Genomic DNA, 23,337 nt, shown 5'->3' with positions numbered 1-23,337 from the left:
AATGATCTTCAATATTCTAACTGTAGTTTTTTCTCCCTAAAGAGCCATACTTATTAGAAACAAAAGATAAACCACACTTACTAGATTCATAGTCATTATAGGGCATGTCACCCTTAATAAAATCAACCACACTGGATGGACCTACATTTAAGTGAACAAAAATATATGATTGGTGGGCATGAAACAGGTTGTTGAAAATCAGGTCTTCAGAAATGCCTGAAAGCAGTGCTGTCAATCAGAGCTACTCAGCAATTCAGCACCTAGTACAATGACCTGTACTTAGTAGAAACTCAGTGTTTTATTATACAATTGTTCATTTCGATAGAATACTATTCAGCCATAAAAAAAAGAATGAAATCTTGCCATTTGCAACAACATGGATGGACCCTGAGGGCCTTATGCTAAGTGAAAGAATTCAGACAGAGAAAGACAAATACTGTCTCACTTATATGTGAAATTTAAGAACAAAACCAAGCTCACAGAAAACAGATTAGTGGTTGCAGGAAGGTAGAGTGTCAGCAAAATCAATGAAAGGGGATCAAAAAGTTTGAACTTTCAGCTATAAAATAAGTAATGAGATGTAATGCACAACATAGTGACTATAGTTATTAATAATACTGTATTATATATTTGAATGTTGCTAAGAAAGCAGATCTTAAAGTCCTTATAATAAAAAAATGTTTGTAACTATACGGAGATAGATGTTAACTAGACTTCCCATGATGATCATTTTGCAGCATATATAAAAACTGAATCATTATGTGGTATCCCTGAAACTAACATGTTATATGTCAATTACATTTCAATAAAAAATAATAAAATTAAATTAAAATACTTGTTCACTTCTTTAATCCTCTGCAAGTACAGCCTAAGGAAATCATACCCCAACTTATAAATAGAAGACAGCCCTCCAGAAATATCAGGGAGGGAGACAGAACATGAGAGACTCCTAACTCTGGGAAACAAACTAGGGGTGGTGGAAGGGGAGGTGGGTGGGGGGTGAGGGTGACTAGGTGACAGGCACTGAGGGGGGCACTTGATGGGATGAGCACTGGGTATTATTCTATATGTTGGCAAATTGAACACCAATAAAAAATAAATTTATATATAAAAAAAAAGAAGATAGCCCTCCAGTACACCTAGGTGGCTCAGTCAGTTAAGCATCCAGCTTAATATAACTTAATATAACTTGCAGCTATATTGTCTTGGGGTCCATGATCTTGGGGTCCTGGGATGGAACCCCACATCAGGCTCCCTGCTTAGCAGGGAAGAAGAAGAAGAAGAAAAAGCCCTCCACTGCCACCATCACCACACACGCACAAAAAATAAGCACAACACACAAATAAGAACAACAATAAGAAAAGAAGAATAAAATAAAAAGTGGCTTGTACAAAAACAAAAGTATTCATAGCAGTATTTGGCAATAAACTAAAAATCCATCAATATGAGATTTGCCAAACCTATTAAGGACATCAGCATTACAGCAATTTAAAATGACCAGTATGTGATTAATATAAAAATAAATTTCAGAAGAATTCGAGTTTTAAAAAAAAAAGTAGGGATCCCTGGGTGGCACAGCGGTTCGGCGCCTGCCTTTGGCCCAGGGCGCGATCCTGGAGACCCGGGATCGAATCCCACATCGGGCTCCCGGTGCATGGAGCCTGCTTCTGCCTCTGCCTGTGTCTCTGCCTCTCTCTCTCTCTCTCTGTGACTATCATAAATAAATAATAATAAAAAAATTTTTAAAAAAAATTTAAAAATTTTTTAAAAAAGTATATAGAAACTAGAAAAAAGAAAAAATGGAATCTTCATCAGGCTATTAGAGAGAAGAAAAAAATTTAAACTAAAACACCAAAAACAAATTACAAAAGGAAGAACAGATTTTACTTCACAGTCACTTTAAACTTTGGTATGAGAAAATAAAAATAAGAGGATTTTGAATTTGAGACAATGAACGACCTGACTTCATTTCCTAGCTCGTGATGAGGGTCCCTAATGAGAAGAGGGGGTACCACTCAACTGCACAGAAACCAAGCTCTGTGTTCAAAAAGCACACCCGCTTACTACCAGCTGCATGACTGGGATGGTTACTCAACTTCCCCAAGTCTTAGCTCCCTCATGTGTAAAGTGGGGAAGGCAGCAGCATCATAAATCTCAAGTGGGGAAGGCAGCAGCATCATAAATCTCAAGTAATTCATTTACAAGGCTTAGAACAGAGGCTAATACTTAGTAAGTGGTATGGTCAGTATTCTGACAGGGGCATTCTCTGGTTGGTAGATGACAACCTTGGACCTCACCAAATTCATTTAAAAACAGAAACTTAGGGCAACCCAGGTGGTTCAGCAGTTTAGCACCGCCTTTAGCCCAGGGCATGACCCTGGAGGAGACCCAGGATCAAGTCTGACCTCGGGCTCCCTGAATGGAGCTTGCTTCTCCCTCTGCCTTTGTCTCTGCCTTTCTCATGAATAAATAAAATCTTAAAAAAAAAAAAAAAGAGCTCAAATTCTTTAAAAAACAAAAACAAAAACAGAAAGTGTTAACTCTTCACACTAACAGGGGTGCACAAAGGGTTTTGGGCAAATTTTCAGTTGAATGGACATTAATTGGGCTCTTATTGTGCATTAGGAACTATACTGAACTGCTGGGGTATAAAAGATAAAACAAAACATAGCCCCAACCGCAAAGAATTTCACAGTGTAGGGATCCCTGGGTGGCGCAGCGGTTTAGCGCCTGCCTTTGGCCCAGGGCGCGATCCTGGAGACCCGGGATCGAATCCCACATCGGGCTCCCGGTGCATGGAGCCTGCTTCTCCCTCTGCCTGTGTCTCTGCCTCTCTCTCTCTCTCTGTGACTATCATAAATAAATAAATAAAGATTAAAAAAAGAAAAAGAAAAGATATGTACTCCCAATTTAAAAAAAAAAAAAAGAATTTCACAGTGTAGTGGAAGGACAAGAGAAGTACACACAATGTGCTGCTGTCAGAGATTAGCAGAAGACATGACTGGAACAAGAGGAAGGCAGCTAGCCTGACATGGGGGAAGTGAGGAAGAGCTTGCTGGAGAAGGTGATAATGGAGTTTTTTACTGTAATGTAATTAAAAGTAGAAAACAATTTCAGCAAACAAAGCACGCACATGAAAACGCAACTGGAAAAAAAAAAGAGCTGCTAGGTCAAAAAAAATTAAAGCTGAAATAACAAACTACCTAGAAAATAGTAATGTAAATGTGGATATACCAGAGATAACTGAATCTTAGTCTGGCAGTGGAGAAAGCTGACCAACCCAACATAAAGAATTACCCGGGCGGCTCAGCGGTTTAGCGTCGCCCTCAGCCCAGGGCCTGATCCTGGAGATCTGGGATCGAGTCGCACGTCGGGCTCCCTGCATGGAGCCTGCTTCTCCCTCTGCCTGTGTCTCTGCCTCTCTCTCTCTCTCTCTCTGTCTCTCATGAATAAATAAATAAAATATTAAAAAAAAAAAAAAAGAATTACCAAAAAGTTCAGAAACTGGGGCATCTCCGGAAGTAGGTGGTGGAGGAAAGGAGGAACTAAATTAAGGACTTACAAAATAAGGGCACCAAGATCATTCAAAGCAGAAAGAATGGTCTCTCCAGCAAAAGGTGCTAGGAGTACTATTTACATACAACAAAAAAATGCAGGTAGACCACCACCTCAAACCATATACAAAAATTAACTCAAAATGGTGCAAAGATCTAAATGTAAGAGCTAAAGCTTCAAAACTCTTAGAAGTAAACACAGGGGTAAGCTTCATGGTCCTGGATTAAAGGATGAAATCTCAGATATGACACCAAAAGCATAAGCAACAAAAAATCAGACTTCAAAACTAAGAACTTTAAAAAAATAATAATAAATAAAAAAATAAGAACTTTTGTGCATCAGAAGTCACTATCAAGAAAGTGAAAAGGCAATCTACAGAATAGGAGAAAAATATTTGCAAGTCAGATATCTGATAAGGGTCTAGAATCAGTCTATCATATATAAAGAGTTCTTACAACTCAATAACAAGAAAAAATTTTTAATTTAAAAATGGGGAAAAAATTTGAATAGATATTTCTCCATAGAGGATAAACAAATTTCCAACAAGCACATGAAAAGATGATCCAACATCATTTATCATCCAAACACAATGCATGAATAAATGCAAATACAAGAACAATAACACATCACTTCACACCCACTAGGATGGCTATAATCAAAAAGATGGAAAATAATAAACATTAGCAAGAATGTGGAAAAATTATAATCCACATATATTGGCGGGATAAAAAATTATTCACCTATTGTAGAAAACAGTTTAACAATTCCTCAAAAGATTAAACACAGAATTACCATGACCTAGTGTTTCCACTCATAGATGTGTGTGTATCCCAAAAGAACTGAAAACAGGTATTCAAACAAACACAAATAGTCATATCAGCACTATTCCATAATGGGGAAATAACCCAAATGTCCATCAACAGATAAATTGATAAACGAAACATGGTGTATAGATACAATGAAATACTATTCAGCCATAAAAAGGACTGCAGGACTAATACACACTACAACAGGGATGAACCCTGAAACATTATGCTAAGTGAAAGAAGCAAGTCACAAGAGGCCATATATTATACAATTCTGTTCACATGAAAGTCTAGACTAGTCTACAGAGATGGAGAGAAGAAGAGTGGTTGTTTAGAACTGGGTGGGATGGGGAGACTACAGGAAGGTGTGTGTAGAGGAGACAAAGTAGGAGCTGAGAAAGGAACTGGAGAAATGAATTCTCAACAGAGCAAACCAAATGTATAAAAGTACATGGCATTCGAGACATACAGAGTAACCGAGATGGGATATTGGAGAAGGAGACAGAATATAGTAAAGAGACTAGAAAGAAAGGTAAAGACCAACCATGGCAGAACATACATTCTTCTAAGGTGCTGAGATATAATCTCAGACAAAGGGGGAAACACTGGCAATTCGATAAGCATGTAATACAATCAGAATATATATCCAAGTAAGTCTGGCGGCACCATTATTTCACCAAAAATAACTGAACAGAAGAAAGCTTACGGGTAAAGCTATTACTACAGAAGTTACTAGAAAAGCCCAGTTGAGGCTGGTCTGAGCTGTATCAGTGGCAAGAGGACGAGGAGGAAAACTGTATAGTGTTTAATAAGTTCTACGTGAATTTTTAGGGAGAAGTGCTTGGGTTCACCTTGGGTGAAGAGAAGGATGGTGGCATCATGATTCCAGAGAAGAAACACAGAAGGATTGGGTCTAAGAAATGCTGGGTATTAAGATATGTTAAGTATTAAGATGATGCAGGACTTGTAAGCAGATTTCAACAGACAGTTAAAAGTCAGGGAATGGAAGCATAAGAAAAGACAGAATGAGCAGGGAGGTTTCAGTTCTAAAAATCATGGCAGTAGAAAGACATTGTTGAGCCTGGGTTCTCAGTTCAGCAGTTCTTGAACTTTGGTGTGCATTAGAATCACCTGTGAAAAACAGCATGCTGGGCCCCATCCCCGAGCCACTCGTTCAGTGGGCCTGGAGTGGGGTCCAGGAATCTGCATTTCTAATCAGTTCCCAGGTGCCTCTCATGCTTTAATAACTATTGGAGTAGAGAAAAAGAACAGAGGCCCCAGAACCATGAAGAACACTAAGGCCAGGAACAAAGCTGGAGTTGCCTAGCAACTTTCAAAATCAGAAATAGCCCCCAGATCCTCCAAGCACAGTAGAGAGAGAGATAGGCTAAGTTCCAAATCACAGCCCAAACCACAGGAAAAGAGGAAAAGGAACAGAGTCCTTACTCTCTTTTGCTGCCTTGATGCAAATTCCTTAAAAGCAAGGTATCAAAAAACATTCTATAGCAAAGAGTTAGAGTTTAAAAATTAAGCATCAGAGCAGATAACAAAATGCAAAAAAGAAAAAAAAAGAAAAGAAAAAATGAAAAGAAAAAAGCCACTATGGCATCATGCATCCTCCCAAATACTGTTAAAAGATGCTTAAGAAGCCACTTAAGGAAGGATTCAATCAGGTTTGAGTCTCAGACAGGGGCTGCTCCAACTGTGGGCAGGAAAGATTAGAAACTAAGGAAATATCCTTGACTAAAACAGTGAGAACTGCCTTCTTCCAGAGAATGTTACCATAAAATTTATGCCATCACAAAAATAAGTATTATGTGTATTTTACCATAATTTTTAAAAAACTATGCCATCATATAATAGACATCTCAAAGGGCAGACAGTTGTGAAACCTGAAAACCCTTATGGAAACAGATGCTCATTTACCTCTTTGACTGAGAATTCCTTCAGGCCTAAATATTTCTGGAGTCTCAAAGGCAAAAATGCAGTCGCTTTCATGGACTGTTTCCAGGTCGTCTGTGTCACAAAAGGAACGATGGAACCCATCATAGTACATTTCCGTTAACACAATCTAAAAATAGGAAAAATGTAAACAGTTGGATAACTGGAAAGTCAATACAAATTGATCTCCCGATTCTACCGTGAACTTCTCCAGCCCATCAAGGCTTACGGCGATGAGAGGGCTCTGAAGCACATCACAGAGACCATACTATCCACTTTCAGTAAGAGAATCTTAGAAGCAGATAACTTCTATACGTGTATAATATACTCTCATTTCAGAATGCTATGGCACTGAATCCAGAGTTCCTCTAAGTTTTCGTGAAGAAGAGCCCAGGAAATGATAAAGTCTAACCCCCTTGTCTCATAAGGGGAAGAAATTGAAGAGAGGTAGGAGACTTGCCAAAAAGTATCAGATTATTCAGTCTCTTGCAGCAAGAAGAGTCCACATCTGATTCCAAGACTTTCTCCTACATCATTAACTTTTCTTCATTTCAGATTTAAAAAATGTCATACAACCATGGATTTTGTATTAGGAAAAAAAATGAAATAAATTCAAATATCTAATAGGAACTAGTTAAATATGTTATAGTCCTACTGTAATTATAAAGCTATTACAAAAAAAAATGAGCCACATATATTTGCACTAACATGGAAAGATCTCCTAGTAAGTAACATAAAGAGTAATGTGTGTAAATGATTCCATTTTTTATAAAATAACAAATGTAGTAAATGCACAGGATAAAATAGGAGTGAATACACAGCACAGTATTAGAGTTAGTAACACTTAGTTCTAAGATACTTAAGACACTTCCACTTTCTAAGTCCTATTTCTGAAATGGTTGAATATTTCACAATAAGACAGAAAAACAAAAGATGAAAAAAAAAAGAAAAAGAAAAACAAAAGATGGGAGAAAAAACAATGGAAACATTTAGATGCTCATTACATGCTCAGTACCACTGTCTAGAGAAAAAGCACTGGATTGGGCATGAAGAGGTTCCAGTCTCAGCCTGCCACCAACCAGCCCTATGTTCTTGAACAAGCTACACGGTTTCTCTGGGCTTCCTTCAAATGAGGGGGTTGGAACGGACTCATAAGATCCCCTCTTCTAATGCAAACAACACTACAAATCTGTGAGGTGAAAGAGGCACATTCCACAAATAGTCCAAGAAAAATATTCCTGGCACATTCTTCCTCTAATGATTATAATGACCACATTGTTTTTCTGCAGGTGAACATTCAAGTGTAATTTACTTTCTCTAGCAAGCTAAGGTCAAAAACAAACTTGTAATTCTATCAGGCATTTAAACCACATGCAAAAAGAGCCAGAAAACACTGGAAGCTTTAAACATACAACCAGATCTGCCCTCAACACAACCCCTCAGCCTGCTTCCCTCTTTCAAAAGTCTTTCCTCCCATCCTGAAGGGAAAAAAAGAATCCATAAACACTTAAGAGTAAGCAAGGACATGAACATTTTATTAACATGCCAGTACTTGGCCTATGAAAATGTGAGATACTCACTATATTAGAGCAACACCACTGGTTGCATTTGTTTTACTGTAGTATCTTCCCAAGTGAAGCCACATGAGGCCAAAGTACAAAACACTTCTATTAATCACATGATTCCATAGCAGCTTCCTGAAGCTATCTAGGGAAAAGTTATTCTACCACAGAATCATCTTTCTTAGTAACTCTAAAATAGGAAATGTTTTTCTAAATAAAATCATAATAGTGAATGGAGTAAAAACTGTGGCAAAAATGTCAAGTCACAAACAGGTCAAAAATACTTTGGGTCAAATCTTTAAAAAAAAAAATCTTTAAATATGGGGATCCCTGGGTGGCTCAGCGGTTTAGCACCTGCCTTTGGCCCAGGGCGTGGTCCTGGAGTCCCAGGATCAAGTCCCACATCGGGCTCCCTGCGTGGAGCCTGCTTCTCCCTCTACCTGTGTCTCTGCCTCTCTCTGTCTCTCATGAATAAATAAAATCTTTTTTTAAAAAAATCTTTAAATATAACTACTTATCAAAAATTTACCCCAAAAAAGGCAGAAGAGGTACAACGTTCCTTTCTCTCATCTAAACAAAGTGTGTCTCTAACCCAGCTTTAAGCAGAAAGTGAACCATACTGAGCATCTATATGTACTATACCAGCAAGCAGATATCCATTCTTATCACCATACTGGAAAGGATCAACTTTTCTAAGCCTCTCTGACCTTCAAATACCAGAGGGATGCTCTACCTATTGCCCACAGAAAAATCCCTAAGAATGGCTTAAGAGAGGCTGAGTAATTATAAATGAAGCTAAAAGGAAGGTCTTGGTGTAAAATCATAGCTTTCCTTTTAAATATATATATATACAATTAAATGAAGCATGAAAATTTTAATGTACATTTTCATCCTTTGGGCCTTAATTTTTCTTTCCTCCACACAGACACAATTGGTTTTACATTTCTACCTAACCATACTTGGCAGGGGACTGTTAAAAAATTCCAGAAGAGAAAGCAACATTTTCTTTTTGTTTTGTTTTTTTTTTAGAAAGCAACATTTTTATGGCTCATGTGTAATTGGCCTGAGCAGGCTTATTACCTGATCAGTGGGGATCTTTGTTTCCATAGACACTGCTTCCCGAAGCCTGGCGACAGTCCCAGACAGAGGCACAGCCACACCAATCCTCATGCAGTGAGAACATTTCCCCTGATACACTACGGTAACATAGAGAGGCCTGTGCAGATCAAAGTCAGATCTTCTCATTAGGCACTTATTTCAACTAAAATACAGAAGCAAAACAAACCTGATCTGAAATTAACAAAAAACAGAAGCTAACCCACATCTCTATCTGGAAGCCAAAGGGAAAAAAATCTCATCTGGACCTAAGCAGAACCAGAAAACAAAAACCAAGGCATCTTTGGAGAAGGCAGCCAAACAAAATATAATATATCAACACCTGACTCTGTGCATTATACGTTCTTTACAATTCTCAGAAATTTCGAAAAACAGTTCAAATAAAGCAACTAAAAGTGCAAAATAAAGTCTCTGGAAAATCTAGAAGACACTCAACAACCCTCCCCCTGCCCGACACTATCAATGGATGAGCAACTGAAGAGACTACAACCACAGGGACTGAAAAGACTTACTTGTCCCGTATGCCTGCTCACCCTGCAAATTCAGACAGGGTGGATTTGTGTCTTATTTATCTTTGTGTCCTAATGCCCTTGGCAAACCTCAAGGTTTTAATAATGCCTGTATTCAATTTATCACTAATTCCATTACTTGTCTAAATAAGTAAGAAGGAAGGACTAACAGGAGCCTACAGAAGAAAGGAATACACAGGAATGTACAGTGTTAATTTTATTAAATCTGTTCTTACCTTGTGTGGGGTAGAGGAATTGGCAAAGAAATGCAGAGGAACGGGTCAAAAGTGTTGCTCTGTTTCTGACAGTGAGGACATGTCAAAGAAGATCTTCAAAAACAAAAATGAAAGACATGCACAGTAGGATCATCTAGAGCAATGTCAAGCAGAGCACATATGAGACAATCTGATACGTTCTTACCTGTACTGGGCTTGAAAAAGTTCTTGTACAAAAGTGCTACAGACAGGAAAAGATGGTCCCTCGGGCATCATATCAGTCTCTGATGGTGGCTAAAAAATGGAAAGCACAATTTCACAGATTAGAAGTACCAATTCTTGATGGAACCTGAAACAGTCACAAATGTCCCTGAATTCCTCTACAAACTGTGCATCAGGTCCAGATGTTCCAGTGAAAAGGATGTGCTAATGGCATCGGAACGCAGTGGCCAAGGCGGCGGTCACAAGGACTCATCTCACAGGCTGTCCCACAGACCATGCCTGTGCTGATCTCTCCATCCCCAATCCACCCAAACAGTCAGGGAGTACTCCTACAGAGTGCTCCCACCTCCCTCCAGTGCAAAGTCTCCCTCTTTAGGACTCCCTCCCTCTCTCAAAGTCTCTTCCAGGAAATAACCCCAACCACTGTGCCCACCCACTCAAGGCCCTGCCAGCTGCGCTGCTCGCTTTACTGCCCAGCCACTCTACTGCATACTTAGTTAGCCCTTTTCATGTCCATCCATCTGACAGTCACTGAACACTTGCTACCACGTGCAAAGAGCCCTGAAAAGGGCATTAGGACACAAAGGTAAATAAGACACAATGCCTGACCTTGAGTACATCCCAATCTGGTGGGAGAGCCAGAAGTACATGGCCATATAATAGTAGAGTGTACAGGCACAGAAGGACCTTGAATCAGAATTACTTAACACCTTACCAAAATCAAAGAATGAAATTTTGAGTACAGTGCAGAATTATCAAAAACTTTTAAAGTGGCAAGAGAATCGCAACTCTTTGGTCTTAATTATTTCCATTACATAAATCATTTTACCAATCGTATTAAGGCTGCATGAATAAAATTGAGGATGAATCACTGTTTCTTAGTAAGAATATTCTAGGGGTTCAGTTCCTACACTCAAATCCAATTGTAACAGCAAAGACACCCATTCATTTCCTTTATGAGTATGTATTCATTTCAGTGAGCTATAAGGCTATGGGTCTCAATGGAAAAGAAAAAATTTCTGCTTTAAAAACAGCTTAGTGAACTGGAATCACTTGACTGTAATCTAAAGCTAGCCATACATGCAAATATGTCCCCTCTCCCTAGACTCTTAAGTTCTTTAGACACAGCATTTCTCTTATGCTGCCAGCAAGCAGTAAACATGGGGAAAATCCTCTAAGTATCGCTGAATTTTATACTCACCCAGAGCTTACTTGATTTCACTGTATTAACCAAATGCAAACTGCAACAACTCCTCAGTGGAAGTTTAAGAGAAGAAACTATACTCACTCCATTCGATTAAGCCACCACGGAGCACCCTGTTCACTTGCTTCCTGGCTGCCCCAGCAGGGTGCGCACCCTCACCTTCACAGGAGGCTGGCCACTTTGCTTCACAGCATGATTGAGGTCTTCATGAACTCGGTCCAGAAGCCACAGCAGAAACTCCTGGGCGTCATGCTGGGAATTTCCCCGATATTGCAGTGCATTCTTTGACACAATACTCTACACAGGCAAATGAATCAGCATGAACAGTGGTGAGTTCCTGGCTTTAAAGATAAACGATTTATAATCTCAAAGAGGGATGCAAAACCTCAAGAGTGTTAGAGCACTTCCTAGAAAGACAGTAATATAAAAACAGATGTTTAATGTAAAAATGCCACTCCTGAGAAACAGGTACAGAAAACTTCAATGTACCTACCCAACAATCCTACTTTGAGGAATATATCTAAAAGAAACCATCAAAACAGCATGCCGAGACTTCTAAGAAAATATTCATTCATCAGGTTTTATAACAGCAAAAAACTGGTAATAACTTGAACATTTTTAAAATGAGAGCTCATTAAATAAATAACATAGAATTGAATTATAAACCCAAATATAAAATAAACACATCTACAATATATAAATGATTGAGTAAATAAACAAGGGGAAGAGATAAATCTTTCTTACAGAATTCCAAATAATTAACATCATTAGTTCCCTCACAGGAGTTAGACCTTAACCTCCTACCTTGAATAGTGACTTGCTTCCAAAGACTAGAATATGGAGAGAAGGGTAGCCAGTGAAAGGTTCTTGGTGAGCTAGTTAACTAAGTCCATGGCTCTGAAGCATACGGCCTGGGTTCAAATTTCTATCTCACCACTTGTATTTGTGAGACCTGGGCCTACCCTCTTCCAAAGCAAAAGGGAGAATAGTGATTTAATGTGATGGTTAAGTGAGAATGAATGCACAGTATTTCACATGTATAATAAGCACTCAAATTTCAGCTCTGAGTATGGGATTTGGAAGCAGGGAGGAAGAAGGGGAGATGACTGCACAAAGGGAGGACAGTTAGGAGACAAAGCTGATAAGGCAAGAAATAATAAGCGTCCAAGCTAAGGCAGTGAGGACAGAAACATGAAGGCAGGCCTGAGAAATTTAGGAACTCAGGCAGTAGACTCAATAGGATTTGTGACCTAATGAATGGGGACAGTGAGAGAGGAGGCATTAATGTTCCCAAGGTGTCATATCTGGATGATGGGCTACTGATGGTACCCTTCATCGAGGCAAAATGAAAAAGGAAGATGTCTGGGAAGATGATGGTAAGTCCACTTTTGGATCCATTTAAAGTTCTGTGGAATCTCCAAGTAGAAATACCTGGTACACAACTAAAGAACCCAGTTCTGGGGCTCAGTGGAAGAGTGTGTGCTAAGGACAAAGATTTGGGAATCAATAGATGGGTGGTAATTGAAATCATAAGTATAGCTGAGATTGCTCAAACATGGTCATGAGAGATCAAGCCAGAGGACAGAACCCAGAGGACACTATTATTTGGGAGCCCTAAAAGGAGACTAAGAAAAGGCCACCAAAGACATGGCAAGAAAAGCAGAACTGTCTGTAATCTAAAGCTAGTCATACACGCAAATATGTCCCCTCTCCCTAGTCTCAAGAGTCCAGAGAAGAGAGTTATGAAGGAGTGATCAACAGCATTAAGAATGATAAAATAGGACAAAGAACTAAAAACTGTCCACTGTATTTTCCAATTAAGATGGTTATAGGGGAGTGCATGGCTGGCTCAGTCAGTGGAATGTGCAACTCCTGATCACAGGGTTGTGGGTCTGAGTCCCATGTTGAGTATTGAGATTACTTAAAAATGAAATATTAAGGGGTGCCTCAGTGGCTCAGTTGGTTAACCTCCAGGTCTTGGTTTTGGCTCAGGCCATGATCTCATGGGTAGAGGGATTGAGTCCTGCATCAGACTCCAAACTCGACGCAGAGTGTGCCTGAAGATTATCTCCCTCTGCCCCTCTCTGCACTCACTCTCACACACAGTTTCTCTCTAAAATAAATAAATAAATAAATAAATCTTTAAATATGTTTTTTAAAAAAAGGGACAGATTTACAATTTGATTATGAAGAAGAACCATCATAATCTGATAATCAATTAGATGTGAATAACAAAAAGATGATTTACAAAGATTGATATTCAAGGAGAAAAAAATCAAAGGGACACAAATGAGAGAGAATATACTGAAGTGTCAACTGGCAAAATTTACTAACTGGATAAAGTGGGCAAAGGAGAGGAAGGACACTAATAACAAAGTTTCAGTGACTAGAAGGATACCACTTGAATGCTATCTCAGACAAAGGTAGGCAAAAGGTGAAATAAGTGTGGGGAGTCTTCACCATACTACAAAACTTCTCCCAGAGTCAGACACCACCTGAATCACCAAATCCAGTGTTTTCTTTCTTGGTCCTCACCTTCCTCAATCTCCCTGTAGCATTTTCTCCTTGACACCTTACTTCATCTTGAAATAGTTTGGCTTCTGGCCTTATGCACTCATTTAAGGGAATCAAAGCCAGAGCCATTGGTGTGGACAGTGGGAAAATGTGAGCTAGAGAAGAAAGAGAAGATTTTCCAGTAAAGAAAAAAGACCAATAAAAGACATCAGCACTAGCAAAACCGCTGATGGTATGGCCAATTCAGGATGGAAGAGAAGCACGTGACTGGTGATACTATATTAAGGGATACAGAGAAGAAATGAGAGAGGACACCAAGGTTTTTAGTATCTGATTTAGATGGATAATAAAATCAGGAACAGAGGAAGAGACTGGGGGACAGCAGAGCTTTGAACATGCTGAATTTGAGGTATCTAGAGGATCTCCAGTGAGGTGAAGTCTGATGCTCAGGAAAGAGATCTGAGCTGGAAAGTTAAATCAGAGCAGCACTCTCTTACCATATGAACAGAGAGGAAAAAACACAGGCAGCATCTAATGAGAAAAGGAGGCAGGTAGATTCTTGAAGAATGCTGGCACAGAAGGGACAAGTCACAATAAAGAAGTTAAATAAGATAAAAGCAGCCAGGCGAGCCAGAGAGAAGGAACAGCGATGTAAACTACTGCAGAAAAGCCAAGACAGGCACTGAGACAGATCTTTGGAATGGCCAATTAAGAAGCTGATGGTGCAATTTCAGTGAAGCAGAATACTGACCAGAGAAGGTGAGAGAGAAGAAAAGGTAAGGAAATTGAATGATTCCAAGAAGCCCACCCTTTATATGCAAGAGGCTCAGTTATAAAAGGAAGGAAGGAGGAAAGATGCTGTGCCTGGTAGGGGACTCCCAGGAAGACGAACTTACATACTGAGGGGAAGAACTAACAGGAGATGCCTACAGAAAGAGGATTCTTCAGTGAGAGGCAAAGGAGGGATTCAGAAAAGAAGTAGTGAAGTGCCTTAAACAGGAGGTGGGAGAGACAGCAGAGAAGGAGGTAAGGAGGAACACCTGGGTAGCTCAGTGGTTGAGCATCTCCCTTTGGCTCAGGTCGTGATCCTGGGGTCCTGAGATCAAGTCCCACCTCAGGCTCCCCATGGGGAGCCTGCTTCTCCCTCTGCCTGTGTTTCTGCCTCTCTCTCTTTTAAAAAAAAAAAAAAAAAAAAAAGATAGAGAGAGAGAGAGGAGGAGGAGGAGGAGGTAAGGATAGTTATGGATTCAGAGGTTAGAGACAGGAAGGCAGGGAACCTTTGTTTTTGTCAGTTGTTTTGGGTTGTTCCTTTTGGGGAAGCACAGGACAGCTGCCAAAAGGAAGTCTCAGTGTGGCAAGGCTAACAACAAATCTTATGGCACATGGCTGGGGCACACAAGCTGCCTGAACATGGCATGGGTCTGGTTTAAAACCCTCTCTTGTGTTTACTTCCAGTGGCAGTGGGGAAGTTCTCAGCATACACAGGTTCTTAAGAAGTTAGCCAAAATCAAGCTCTTCACTATGTATCACGGCGGGTAATTCATGCACAGTGTTCATCAAATTTCAGAGTGGAGACAATACACAATTCTTTATCAGGACTGCATTAAATCTGATTTATGATTCCTGCCACTATCACTTCAACTCATCTACCACTTATCCCCCGATTGCTGTGTACAAAGTGCTGTGCAGAGGCTGCTCAACCAGATTTTTGTTGGGCACGACTTAACAGGCAACAGGACTTCTACAACCTCTGTAACTAGGGCAAAAAATGCTCTAGGTCAACCCCACCCTAAATCACTACATCACAAAGTAAAGGACATTTTACAGGAAACCTCCCTGAACACACACAAACACAAAGGCTCCTTTTTTCAACCCCTTTACCTACTTCACAATGATGACCTCTTCCCACTGCAGAGACCCAGGGGACTATTTATTTTACTTCTTACCAAGACAAAACAAAACACACAATAATCTAATAACCATCCTTTAGTATATGTTACAGAAGAAAGAAAATAGTTGTAGTCAAGAAGGAAAAATAGCGGAAATCAAGAAACGTAGGCCCAATCTCTGGCTCTGCTACAAACCACTGGTTATCTTGGGGTGGTAACTCAGGGAACTAGTGATTTCTGGTTTATAAAGGGAAGCAGTTGAGTTGGCCATTGATGACACCCCTGTATCCCAAATCTCCCCTAAACTCTTCCCCTACAGTTCTAACAAGTGATCTGATTTTTCCTTTGGGCCTCATCTGATGTTGCTTTGGTTTGCCTTTTATAATTTTTTGCATAATTAAACCTTAGTTTATTTTTGTTTATGTCCTAAAATCAATCCTTCTGCAGTTTTAAAAAAAAGTTAACACTAGAATATGTCATCTATAAATAGGAGCCTCGCTACAATCTGAGAAATTATTTACATTTGTCAACTTCTATGAAAAATAGAATATGTGCCTTCTTAAAATTAACCTTGCATATTTATGTCTATTTTATAGAATGTGAGTATAGTGCTTGTTTGGAAAAAGATGAACTAACCTATTGGTTTAAAAAAGGAGTTGGAAGCATGACCCAGAGAAGAAAAAGAATGAAGTCTATCCAATTGGCATGGTAAAATTAGACATGAGGTTCTTTTGTTCTAGGGTGCTACTCTAATATAGAAGCAACAGAATACTAGGCTCCAGAGTAAAGACAGAATCGTTCAAGATACACTTTACAACCCTAAGAAAAAGACAACAAAGCAATGGCTATTGATGATCTCCACTTAAGGTGAATGGACATGATGGTATTGATTTGATCAGGAGGTGGGTTATTCCTCTTTCAGGGAAAAGGTAGCTTGCCAGAACTCACCAAACCAAATTATCACCCATTCTCCTTGATTCTATGCCAGAAGAAATGTAGAATTTATTTCCAGTGATGCTGGGTAAAAAGCAGATCTTGAGAGGACAACAGTATTTACATTTAAAGAAAAAACTGAAATGTGAACAGCTGAGTTCATAGATAGCATCTAAAAGTGTAATTTGGCTTCTGGACTGTATTGGAAAGAATGGAGTAATAACACTTGTCTTGAGAAGTCTCATCTTTTGAATTTGACTTTATGGACAACTACTGAGTTGATGAAGAATACTTAACTAAAACATAAGGGATGAGACTGGGGATGAATACTGTAAGACCAGATATGATCCACGAAAAACAGTAATAGAGAATGAGTCCATTCAACAGTGTTCCATACCATTCAACAGTGTCCCATACAATGCAGCCATGTCAAAAAGCGTTCTCTGACTCCTTCATTCATTCTTTCCTCCTTGTCTTCACCTCTGTGGGGGAAGTCTTTTCACATAACACAAGTTAGGCTGAGAGGCCCTTGGTATTAGCCAGCTGTGGCAACAATGGGACCTTGAAAAAGACTGTAAGGCCTCCAGACTTTCACACATACTTGCCCTATGACAGGAATGCCCTCCACTCCCATCCCTCAAATGCATTCCTTCACTCTCTCCTTCCTTGGTAGGATGGAGCTGGGAGCTCTGTAGAAGAGGAGAGAAAGAAGACAACAGGAAAGGAGCTTCAATCCAAGATGGAATGACAACTCAATGATAATAGTAGAGAGTGCCACATAGAACCTGATTATGTATTTGAGTTTGGCCAGAGGGGAAAGGGAGTTAATTCCAGTACAGACGGGCCTAACTGAGTAACTTGAGTCTAGGTGTCCCTTGTACCCAAGTTCTCATGATCCAAACTAAACACATTTGGATAGCAAGGGATATTTGCATTGTTAGAAGAGTAGATTTGGCTATTAAACACACTTGCAAGTACCACAAAGACTTGGCAACAGGGATTCATTGCTGCAATATAAACTAGGAAAAGTTTATACATCTTGTCTAAAAGAAAAAGCTATGAGTGTTGAGAAATAGTTACTGCTATTTCAAAAATTACAACTAAGGTGGAAATAGAGCTGGGATGAAAGGAAGAAATACAAAAAGGAACATACCCCAAGTGTGTTCAAGTGGTTCAAGTGAACCAAGTGGTTCAGCCACATGAACAATGAGCAAAGATTTCACAACAGATCATAAAGCTATACAGGTAGAAAATACAGCAGCAAGAGAAGACCCCCCCCCACCCCAGTACACAAACAGTGGTTGGAAGTCTCCACTAGAAATGCAATAGAAACAGAAAAATTGGGGATCGCTGGGTGGCGCAGCGGTTTGGCGCCTGCCTTTGGCCCAGGGTGGCCTGGATCCTGGAGACCCGGGATCGAATCCCACATCAGGCTCCCAGTGCATGGAGCCTGCTTCTCCCTCTGCCTGTGTCTCTGCCTCTCTCTCTCTCTCTCTGTGTGACTATCATAAGTAAATAAAAATTTAAAAAAAAAATTAAAAAAAAAAAACAGAAAAACTGGATTCCAAATACCTGGGTTCAAATCCTCTTTCCTCCACCTTTTACCTCATATGTGTTTTGAGAATACTTTTCTAAAAGAATTGCTGTGAAATTTTAATGAGATTTATTTTACAAACTATATAAAATGATTTTCACAACAGTTTTATAAAAGCATTTTATAAACTCTAAAATTCTACACAGCTTCTATTATTCAAGTTTCAAAAATCAAGAAAAAAAGAAATGAACTATCCTATATAATCCTGGAAAATATCAAAGAAAAAGAAAAAAATATCTAAAGCACTGGCTCTTAACACTTGGCTGTACATTAGAATCATCTAGGGAAATTAAAAAAAAAAAAAAAACTGGGAGCAACTCAGAGATGCTGATTTAATTATTTACAGTGTGACCTGATCATTGTTAACCTTTTTCAAGTGTGGTTTAAAAAAAAAAGAAAGAAAATTCTATTTCTCATGTGAAGCCAAGACAGAAAGAGCACAGCCACAGTGGAAAAGTTCTAAAGTTTCACTTCCAAAAGTACTAAAACTTATGGGAGGCTCTTCTGTCATAACTGTATTATATCATTTATTAGACTGTATTTTATTCATATGACCAAAACACATAACCTCATATCTGCCTCCACCATTAGACAGTGATCTGGAATGTCTTATTTATTTTTTTTTTTAATTTTTATTTATTTATGATAGTCACACACACACAGAGAGAGAGAGGCAGAGACACAGGCAGAGGGAGAAGCAGGCTCCACGCACCGGGAGCCCGACGTGGGACTCGATCCCGGGTCTCCAGGATCACGCCCTGGGCCAAAGGCAGGTGCCAAACCGCTGCGCCACCAGGGATCCCTGGAATGTCTTATTTAATATTATTTTCCCAACACCTAGCAAATTCAATACTTGAAACAAACAATAACAATTAATTATTGAGTGCTTATACTGTATCAGGCATTATACCAATTGTTTACAGGTATTATTTCCTATAAAATTAGCCCTCAGAAATTCCCTATTTTGTTAAAATACTGTTATCATTATTTATAGACAAAGAAACTTGGGATCAGAAAAGTGAAAAACTTGCCCAAAGTTACCACTATTATTCAAACTCCTCTGATTAAAACAGCCTTAATACGTTTTTGTTCATAATCCTTCAATAAATGATTTTTTTCCTTACATGACTCAGAATCATACAGGGCTTGATCATTCTGAATGTCATTTCTTAATATGGACATAAAACATATGTTAGAGACTGAACTACAGCTGTACCAAGCCTGTGGCTTCTGGGAGCTTATTTGCTTTTAATAAATCCTTGTTAATCACTGTTTGTTTTGTCGTAATTTGCATTTTTCCTATGACTGATATATATTTCCTATGACTGATTTGGCCCAGAAACAAAAAATGGAGTTTATCTAATTGAGATGTTATTACTTGAGAAGTAAGAAGGAATTTGGACTATGTCAGAAGATCAAGTTGCAGTCTGTGAAGGAGAACTACATCGTGTCCCACGATGCTGGAGAAAGCAAACAACAGAGACAACAATCTGGCTCTAAAGAACTACATCTGTCTCTCATCAGCAAATGTAAAGGAAGGTGTTCTTTACCTTACTTTCAATGCTCAAGCTGCTCTGCTGGTGGCACTGAATTCTGATCCTGTCCATCCTTCCCAGCACACCCTATGTGGTCAAGCCTAGGTGACTCCAAGGTTAAAGTCAACTCAGGTCATCAAAAGTGTTTAAGTAAGTCAAGAATATCTTCTTTTCGGTCTTTCTGTCTTTATCCAATACAGTCTAAGATTCTTCCTAACTACAATAAAATAAGCATTTTTAAAAGCTTTTTTTTTAAAGGAGGAAGGAGAAAATTTTGACTAACAACACAGTCAAAAAAGCAAATGTCCAGTCCTGATTTAGCTAAAAGGCTATCTTATGGGAATGTAATAATCTTTAACAGTTAAAAATCAAAACAAGAGATCTTGGAGCCCTCTCTACTTGCTAAATGGGATGCTGCTTGACTCATGAATTATTTATCTAATATAGATCTTTAAATTTTTATAAAAGTCAAAACAGAAAAGCCAAAAGTCATTGAAATATCTAAGAAATTACTGTACATTCCTACAGTATTTGGAACTTTGCAAATGCTTACATTTTAGGAAACATGTAAAATTAATACATAATACATAATACATTAAGCTTTGGAAAGAAGATGCAAAACTACATGTGAACATAATTTCAAATTTCTAAAATACATTTTTAAAGACTTTTTTTTGTCTTTTAGCCTTCTAAAATATACACCAAAACATTAACAGTCATTGCCTGAGTGGAAAGTTTTAGCTGATTTATCCCTTTCTCTCTTTATACATTTCCATATTTCCCACATTTTCTAAAGTGAATTTGTTGGTAACAATGAATAGGTGGCACTTAAGGAGATCTTATGACAGCACACCCTGGTATACTGGCTAGGGAACTCAAATCTGCACGAAAGATGGCTGGCAAAACAAAGTACCTTATTTGTAGTTGAGGCTTTGGCCCCATACCAGTGAGTTGGACTGCACTACACCGAGAAGGTCTTTTTTCTCTGCTAGACAGACCTAAGGAACTCAAACCAAAGTTTTATGCCTATAGTAATGCTAAGCCCAAATATATACAAAAATTTGGATCTTATCACTGGAGAAAAAAAAGGGACAGTGGCTAGCATTAAAGAAAAATGGGAGAAAGAAAGAAAAAAACAATTTATGTCTACAGACACCCACCAAGGGACTTAAAAAAAAAAAAAGATTTCATTTATTTATTTTAAAGAGAGAGAGAGAGAAGAACAGGAGCAGGGCAAAGGGCAGAGGGAGAAGCAGACTCCCTGCTGAGCAGGGAGCCTGTCCTGGGTCTTGAACCCAGGACCCTGAGATCATGACCTGAGCTGAAGGCAGCAGCTGCTTAACCCACCGAGCCCAAGTGCCCCTCACCAGGGGCCTTTTTAAGCCGCCCTGGCTTGCCAGGTCGGACATAAAGGCTTAGTCTTAGGAAGAGAAAAAAGAGAACCCAGGGTCAGCTTCCTGATCAAATAGAAGCAGAGAAAGAACAGAGGATTGGTTTATAAACTCATTATGTGGCACTACTCACTGTAACGGGGGGCCAAAGTTCTTGGTTGAGTGGCACTGCTCTTTGGGATGGAAGTGAAGTGACTATATACACCCTTGGAGGTGGAATAGGGTGAGAAAGACAATCAGTGGGGGGATGCATAAGGTCAAGTCTTTCAACTCTCCCAAACCCAAATCTGTAATCTGTGTGTGATTATACACAAAGAGACAAAGTATGCATCTTCTTGATTCTGAATATATTGATGGTAAACAGATCTAAAATGTTTTTGACAAACAGCCAATTTTATAAAGGGATCCAAAATATTCTGGAAATAATCTTGCTTTGAAGCATTACTGTTACTGCATCTTGATAACTGAAACATCAACTAGTAGTAACCAAGAGGCATCATTCATAAGCAGATCCACGAAGTTTCACTACAAATTATGAGTTCATATTGGCATAAACCTGGAGTGCCATAAGCCCAATAAATCTTAGCTGGCTAAAGATCTTTCAAGTCACGGCCTGCCATATTACTTCTCCACATCCAACACTGTGTGCCTGACAGTCAAGTTGGGCTGACTCCTGAGCCACACACAGGTATAGCCTCCAAATCAATCCTGGCCTCTTCCAGTTCTTTCAACCCTCACATGAAAATCAGATTGCATAAAAACCAGCACAAGGTGCTCATCCTGGCTCCAGGCTTTTCCTAGCAAAGTACAACTTCGAACCTTTCTGCCTCAGCCTGGTCTGGCCTGACCAATTCTAGTTGGTTCAGGCCTTGGTCATCTCCTGTAGAAGGTGAAAGCTAAATGGAAGAATGTGTGAATACAAAGAACAAAGAGAATCTGTGAAATTAATACATGGTAACTCCTTAAGTTGTCAAACTGTTACTATCATATAGGTATGCTTCCACTTTAAAGAATAGATGAAGCTATCCTACCACACTAGTAATGAAAGACATGCAAATTAAAATAAAATGCTATTTTCCATTTATGGACATAAAGACTTCTATTCTGCAGCAGCAGGGTACAAAAGACATTCTTACATACTGCTAATGTATCCAATCCTGTAAAATAAGGTTAAGGACCTTCAAAACAGATAGCTACTGACCCAGGAATTTCATTTCTATATATCCTAAAGAAATAATCAAAAGTAACTATAGTTTTCTTACTGATTTTAAGAACTAATATATGTTATGAATAACAATAATTTTCTGCTTATAAAAAGAAAAAGCTAAAGATATATATAAAAAATACTCATCACAACCCATCCCAAATAGGTTATCACATATCTTCATACAACGATCTGAAGAGTTTTTGTGACAAAAATTAATAATACAATATGAAATGAAAATCACATAATGCAAAACTGTATATACAGTTTGATACCAGTTATATTAAAACACACCCAGAATGGAGAAAAAAACAAGAAAGTAATAGCCCAATAATTTCTATACATTTTCAATTTTCCTCTATTTTTACATATTTTCTTTTTTTTTTAATTTACTTATGATAGGCACACAGTGAGAGAGAGAGAGAGGCAGAGACAGAGGCAGAGGGAGAAGCAGGCTCCACGCACCGGGAGCCCAACGTGGGATTTGATCCCGGATCTCCACGATCGCGCCCTGGGCCAAAGGCAGGCGCCAAACCGCTGCGCCACCCAGGGATCCCTATTTTTACATATTTTCTAAGTCTTCCACAATAACTTAGATAATATTCTTATCAAAATAGATTTTATCTCATAATGAACTTTTAGCAAAAGAAATCAAACACAAAAAAATATATACTTTTTTAAATTTTTTTTTTAATTTTTATTTTATTTATGATAGTCACAGAGAGAGAGAGAGAGAGAGAGAGAGAGAGAGAGAGAGGCAGAGACACAGGCAGAGGGAGAAGCAGGCTCCATGCACCGGGAGCCTGACGTGGGATTCGATCCCGGGTCTCCAGGATCGCACCCTGGGCCAAAGGCAGGCGCCAAACCGCTGTGCCACCCAGGGATCCCAAGAATATATACTTAATGTAAATCAAAACCCCAACAAGGAGCGCATAACTGGCTCAGTCAGTGGAGCATGCAACTCTTAATCTCAAGGGTTGTGATTTCAAGGCCCATGTCAGGTGTAGTTTCCATAAAAGAATGATGTCACTTAAAGAAAAAAAAAATGAAAAAAAAAAAAAAGAAAAAGAAAAAAAAAATGAGATACCACTTCACACCCGCTAGGATGGCTTTAAAGACAGAAAATACACAAGTGTTGGTGAGGATG

General features: G+C 39.0%; 1 protein-coding gene across 1 annotated transcript in view; it reads right to left on the bottom strand.

Moving 5' to 3' along the window:
- The window catches only part of USP31 (ubiquitin specific peptidase 31), a 72,031-nt gene that overhangs the window by 30,953 nt on the left and 17,741 nt on the right, over positions 1-23,337 (bottom strand). Inside the window, exons 2-6 of the mRNA XM_041749153.1 lie at positions 11,290-11,427; positions 9,910-9,998; positions 9,726-9,818; positions 8,945-9,080; positions 6,288-6,432 (exon numbers count right to left, since the gene is read on the bottom strand). Coding sequence (XP_041605087.1) covers positions 6,288-6,432; positions 8,945-9,080; positions 9,726-9,818; positions 9,910-9,998; positions 11,290-11,427 — 601 coding nt within the window. The remainder of the gene's footprint in view (positions 1-6,287; positions 6,433-8,944; positions 9,081-9,725; positions 9,819-9,909; positions 9,999-11,289; positions 11,428-23,337) is intronic.

The sequence above is a fragment of the Vulpes lagopus genome, chromosome 3 (genome assembly GCF_018345385.1).
Source record: "Vulpes lagopus strain Blue_001 chromosome 3, ASM1834538v1, whole genome shotgun sequence".
NCBI classification, from domain to species: domain Eukaryota; kingdom Metazoa; phylum Chordata; class Mammalia; order Carnivora; family Canidae; genus Vulpes; species Vulpes lagopus.
The sequence above is the reverse complement of the archived record's forward strand: the minus strand, read 5'-3'. Positions and strand labels throughout refer to the sequence as shown.